The following is a 6,347-nucleotide window of genomic DNA, read 5'->3' on the forward strand; positions in this document are numbered from 1 at the left end:
AGAAAGGACAAAAAAAAAACTCACAGAAAAAAAAAAAAAAAAGGGTAAAGATTTTTTTTGTGGTAATACTGAAAAGCTTTCCAAGAACAAATCTTTCACTCTGATTTCACCTGAATGTGCATAATTTTTTAAAAAATTATTAAAAGCTATTAGCTCTTAAGCTGTTCTGTTTTCTGTAAAACTGATAGCATAATCAAAAACACTTGTGACAGTAAAACTTAAAAAACCACGTATCTACTTTTTATGCTTCACAAGCTGCCCTGTAAGAGCTCTCACCAGCACAGTCAAAACAAAGTTTGCTTTTTATTTCAAAATTCAGTCTGTGCTTTCCTCGAGGTCCAATGAGCTACAGTTCTCAAATGGCATAAACTTAACACCATTTTAAAAAGTAACTACTTACTTCTGCCCACTAAAGAACTTACATTTCAGAATTTGTTAAACTTCACCAAAGAAAAGACCACATCTTCAAGATCTATGTCTATTGCTCGTTGTTGCATTCCAGAACAATCACTTTCAAAAAGTAATCTGCAGGCTCAAGTAATGTCAGATAACTGCTGTAACCTCTTTTTGGTCATAAGAAGTTATGCTAATTTCTCTACATAGAAACACCATCACTACAAGAACAAGAAGCAATTGTAAGAAGCTCTGAAGAAAGAATTGTAAGAAGCTCCATTTTCCTTGACGACAATGCAAATTTGTTTTTGAAGCTACATACTCAATTACTCCAAACAAACACACATACTAATGACAATGTTTTAGCAAGAAAGGTAGGAGTAAAGATGTTTCTCTTTGCTGAAACAAGTTTTACGTAAATAACACCCTCTGCTGCCCCTCCTCTCTCCCAGCCCTTTCGAAATTGACATATAATCGGTTACTTAGAGACTTGCAGTCAAATAAATGTTCATAATATAGTCAAAATATTTGAGGGCAAATTATGTATCTGGGTGGGCAAACTTTCAGAAAGATAGACAAGCTCCTGCTGGGTTAGAAGACCAGCAGTGTAAAAGAAAATGCTCCCTGATGGATTAGGTGTTAGAGGGCTGGCATGTGTAACCTCTCTTCAGTTATAGAAAAGGTGAAAAAGCTACATCTGTAGGAACAAGAAACCATGTTAGAAGTTCTGCAATTTCCCTTTCACTGCAGGAAATGCAGAGGAGGTAAGAGTTACCAACACAAATACCCCAATCAAACACATATTCATTTCCTTGAGAGAAGGCAAAACTGATTTGATTGTGTGCTTCACACCATTACCTTTATTCAAACAAAACCAAAAGGCCTAATATACTATCGCTACAATAGTTTCTAAAGTTGCTCTGCATTTTTACACCTGTACAAAAAGTATCTGATCTGCACAATCCACCAAAGCTCAAAGTCACACTGTTTAAAAATCATTTAACTGATTTTATATATATATATATACAATGCAATGGTTAACATTCTTGAACTAAGAAAGCATAAATAACCACAGAGTTTCATACACTTTTCAAAAGTAGCAGAGAGTTGATATGGAAGAAATAATGAAGTGGTAAGATCTCCTACTTGAAACATTGTATTTCCTACTTAAAAATTTGTACTTCAAACAATGGAAACTAATCAAATTCAAAGACTGTAAAAAAAAAACAAAAGGAAAAAAGAAAAAGCCAACAGCCAAAACAAGATAGAAATCACCAGAGACACAGCTAACTGAAAAAAAGTTCTACTTACTTAAGGAAGTATCTCTGTCCAGATGGCGTTTTAGCCATCTCCCAACCTGGCGGCAAAGGTACATCATCAGGGATCTCAAATGAAGACTGGCGGAGATGCTGCGAAGATGGAGCTCCGGGTCCAGTCACTACTCCGGAGGGTGTAAGCGTCCCTGGAGAAACAGCTCCCAGCTGCAGTGATGCTGGAGAAGAATGAGCTCGGACATGCTGTGGGGTCAGGGCTCCTGCTGTCCCTGCATCAGTGCTGGCCTGCCAGGAGTAAAATTGTTACCATTTAAGATTCTTGTATTTCAGCAGAAACGCAGCTGTCAGGAGGCATTTCCCTTTAAATAAACCTTTCCAAAAAAAAATCCATAAATCATTCTAAAGTTCTGATTATTTTCCAGTTGTTGTTGTTGTTCAAGAAAGCCTCCAAGGTTGGTTAATTAGCATCACAACAGCCCTCGTGTAACTCGCAAAATATTGACTGTAAGTATGTGCTAAGCGCCTTCAGCTTTATCTTGGAAACTAAAGTTCTTATGCTTGATAGAGATTAAGTAAAATACATGGCCACAGTCAGCAGACCTCATACAGCATATGGTTCCTTACTGGACTGCACCCACCCGTCACAATCACACCCACTTTCTGCTGGAGGAGTTCATTTCCCACTCTCCATTTGAAATGGGTACATGGGGGTGCAAGGACACCACACATACAGTCCTCTGCAGAGGGTTTATACAATTACTCAAGGAGAAAAGCAACAAAGAAATGCCAGCAGACATTTGCAGTGAGCTCCAGCAGTGGAAGACTCCTCAACCCAACCACAAAAAATATAAACACCCTATATAACGAGACAGAACACAAAATTTCCTATCCCCCACACAAACTGCACTTTTAAGGGTATTGGGAGCTTATGAAGAGTCTTCCCATGCTTTATCCAAGGCAAAGCTTCAGCAAACTGTTTAATCAGTCAATCAGAAATTATTCACAAAATCAGTTACCAGTTTTAAGTATAACTAAGTCCCTTCCCAGCACTAATTACACATTCACAAAATAGAAGAGGCAGTTCTGAAAAACTGGATTAAAGTAATGCTGGCTTCTTAAAAACTGTATTTACCACTTAATCTATTTTGTAGATGCATCAGAACAACCTGGGCACCTATAATAGGATGCATGTATCAGCCCCTGCCACACCTTTCTACATGAGTTATTGCACCACAGGAGACCACACTTACATACTCTTCAGACTGAGAATTCTGCTTCATAAAAATCAAAAATCACAGAATCAAGTTGGAAAAGACCTTTAAGATCTTTTGAGTCCAATCACCAACCTGGCACTGCCAAGTCTACCATTAAATCATGTCCCTAAGCCCCACACCTACACTACATCTCTACGCAACCACCTGTGAAGTTTCTTATATTAAATTGGAAACTAATTATCCTATGTTTGCATTTAAACCAAATATGTAAGTTGCAAATCAACTGAATCTGAGACAATTCTTGGGAAACAGGGAGAAGTGCAGATATGTAAAGACATTTTCTGCTTTTTCTTTGAAAAGACCTTTCCTGTTAGTTTTTGTGGCACAACTAAGCCAAAAAAAAAAAAGGAAAATGAAAACAGTTTCATTTTAAAAGACAATCCACAGTGAAGCAAACGATTCTTTGGCTTTAGTTGGACTTGAAGTGTTGTAGTTTAGGAATGAATGACTGGTACAAGGAACCAACTATATATGCATTACAGATGAAGAGTAACTAATATACAGAAGCAAGATCACAGGATGTTAGGGGTTGCAAGGGACCTCCTGAGATCATCGAGTCCAACACCCCTTCCAGAGCAGGTCCACAGAATCTAGTGCAGGTTGCACATGAACGCATCCAGATGGGTGCATAAGCTTAAAAGTACAACTTGTGTCAACGTCACACACATTAAGTGCATTTTGGAGGTGACAGCTATTGAAATGCCGTTACTGTATTTTGACTGTATTTGAGACACAGCCCCAAGTGCTAGCTGAAATGCATACCAGTTCACCTCTGTGCACAATGGAACTGCGATATGATCCTCAAGATTTAGCAAAAATTACAAGTAATAACCTTATTCCTCGCTGGATTTCAGTATGTTATTAAAGATCTGCGAGTCAGAAGCAAGGAAAACTACAGAAGCAACTCAGCCCCACCCCTTTCCATTTTCTTTTCAGTCTTCCAATATGAAAGCCAGACTGATTTTTCGAGTCTGTGGTAGATGAATTAACTCTTAGGCTGAGAGAATACGTGCCAAGAATCAGCCTGGAGTGAACTTCTGAAGCAAAGTTATGAATTCTTCAAAACAGTCGTTTAATAATGGAAATATTGACAGACCCTTAACAACAAGAGTACCATGCACCAGTACACAGAACAAGTTTCACTCCTACTGGCTACACAGATAAAGTGACAATAGCCGATAATAAACCCTACTTTATAGCTTAGCAACAAAGTTCATTTCTTAATGAAACACTGGAAGTAGGCACAGCCTCCTTGCAAAAAAAGTTGGTAACAGCAGTCCAAACGTTAACTTCCAGTCATATTCGCACCAACACTTGGGTCACGGCACAAAAATCACTCTGCTTAGCGACCAAAACCTCTCGGAAGCCGAACACCGACCCTCTCCCGCATCCCCTTCGGGACGGCCCTGTTGAGGCCTCGGCAGCCCCCAGTCCTGCGTCCGGGCTCCGAGATTTGCGACTTCAAGCCTCTCCTTCGCGGGGTTCAGGCAGAAACTCGGAGGACCCTGGACGTCGCTAGACCTGAGGGGTGGCTCGGAAATCTAGCTTCTTCAGTGCGTGTATGGGGGGAGAGGGGTTAATCCTACTCAACTCAGAGCAGTGATGAAATGGTGGGAAAACTACATCCATATTGTTTGTCGGAGCCGGGGAGAGAGATTGGCACAACTTCACTACCTCCCTCCGCAGACGGACAACCTCAGGGCACAGGAGGATCAGAACTCAAAGCGAAATTCGCCCCGCCTGCCAAGCATTTTCACACAAGTTTTCAGAGGCTCTCCCCTCGCCACCGCCACCTTCCCGACAAGGCCGATAAAGTGACTGCGGGACTCGCCAAGGAGCGGATGTGGAGTCCGAGGCCCCGCCGGAGACCGGGCCGGGGCTAAGGGCCGCCCGCCGCGCTACCGGCTCCCCTCAGCGCCCCGAAGCGCGGGAGGAGGTGCCCCCGCCCCTGGGGAAGAACAAATAAAGAGGGAGGGGGATGGCGGCAGGCGGAGAAAGGCGGACTGCCCCGCAAAGCAAGGGATACAGAAAGGGAGCGAGCAACCCGGCAGCCCTGGCCGGGTGCCCCCCCACGCCGCTGAAGCTCACGAAGGGCGGATTCCCTCACATGCCCCCTCCCCCCTACACCTCCTTCAGAGAAGCTGGCGGCAGCAGGGAGAGAACTAGCTCACGGCCGGGCCGCCCCTCGCCTCCCGCCCGCCCGCGGCGCGGCCGCCCCCTCCCCCTCACCTGGCGGGAGTGGGCCTTGGGCTCGGGCGGCTTGAAGAAGGAGTCGGGAAGCTTCCGAAGCCGCATGGGCAGCGTGTGAGGCACGTTGGCGCCCTTGGGGTTCATCACGGCGTTGAACAGCGCCTCCAAGTCGGTCTCCGAGTCGCCCCGCACATGGACGATCTGGTGCCCCGCCGGAGGGGGCCCCGCGCCTGGGGGCTGTGCCGCGCCGGCCGGGGTCCCCGACACCGTGCCCGGGGGCTGCGACGGCTGCTGCTGCGAGGCCGGGGATTGCGTTGCCTGCGGTTGCTGCTGCGGTTGAGGCTGCCCGGGATCCATGGCTCCGTCGGGACCCAACCCCCCCCGGCGCTTCCCTGGCGGGGCTCGGCGACTCAGAGCCCAGATTCCCAGCCCCGCATGCCCCGTTCCCCGGGCCGCGGCTCGTCCTGCTGTCGCTGGTGCTTCTCACTCCTCTGCAGGGAAACCGACCCGGCCGCAGTAACTGGCAAAACAACTCCGACCGTGCGGCGCTTCCCTGAGCCCGGCCCAGCCCGGCCGGCGCCTCTGTCCCGGCGGCGGAAACTAACTCACACAACACACCAAACAAAAGTTCGGAGTTACGCCCGCCCGAATCACTCTCCGCCGCCGGCTCCGCCCCTCCTGAGCGAGCCCGCCCGCACCGTATCCGACCGAGAGAGCCTGTGCTGCGCAGCCTTCCTGCGCGCGTCCGTCCGCGCCGCCTCCTACTCGGGGGGCGCCCAGCGCAAGGGACACCCCCTAGCCCCGCGCAGCCCGCAGCCGCCTTACACCCGGGCTTGGCAATCACCCCCCACCCCCCCCACCCCGCGCTCCCACCCGGCCTCGGCTGCCACGGAGCGGTGCCGACACCCAGAACTTTTTTTCTATCCCGAACTTCTATCCCAACTTCCAAGCGGCCGCTCCGCCAGGGAGTGGGGAGGGGCGGCCGTGCTCCCCTCCCCCGTCGGCCCGGAAGGGGGTCGGGCACCCAACCCCCCGCCAACCGCCGCCGGGTGGGGGCTGCTCCCCAACACTCATCCCGCAGGCGGGGACTCGGCCCGGACTACCTCCACCTCGCTACGACCAGCCCCCTCCCGCAGCAAGGGCATCGGCCGGGCGGCCCAGCCTTTCGCGGGGCGAGAAGACCGGGCCCAGCCGGGCAGCCCTTGGCTCCTGCTTC

The 6,347-nt window shown here is 48.3% G+C and overlaps 1 protein-coding gene across 4 annotated transcripts in view; it reads right to left on the bottom strand.

The window, feature by feature from the left end:
- The window catches only part of YAP1 (Yes1 associated transcriptional regulator), a 95,146-nt gene extending 89,364 nt beyond the window's left edge, over nt 1–5,782 (bottom strand). For 3 of the 4 annotated variants that reach the window (XM_054164742.1, XM_054164740.1, XM_054164741.1), the window contains exons 1-2: nt 5,171–5,781; nt 1,705–1,952 (exon numbers count right to left, since the gene is read on the bottom strand). In XM_054164742.1, coding sequence (XP_054020717.1) covers nt 1,705–1,952; nt 5,171–5,488 — 566 coding nt within the window. In that variant the 5' untranslated portion in view covers nt 5,489–5,781. Of the gene's footprint in view, nt 1–1,704; nt 1,953–5,170 lie in introns of all 4 variants that reach the window. The other variant, XM_054164739.1, reaches the window with a different exon arrangement.
- Between the last annotated feature and the right edge of the window lie 565 nt (nt 5,783–6,347).

Source organism: Dryobates pubescens, chromosome 10 (assembly GCF_014839835.1).
Source record: "Dryobates pubescens isolate bDryPub1 chromosome 10, bDryPub1.pri, whole genome shotgun sequence".
In the NCBI taxonomy this organism is placed as follows: Eukaryota; Metazoa; Chordata; class Aves; order Piciformes; family Picidae; genus Dryobates; species Dryobates pubescens.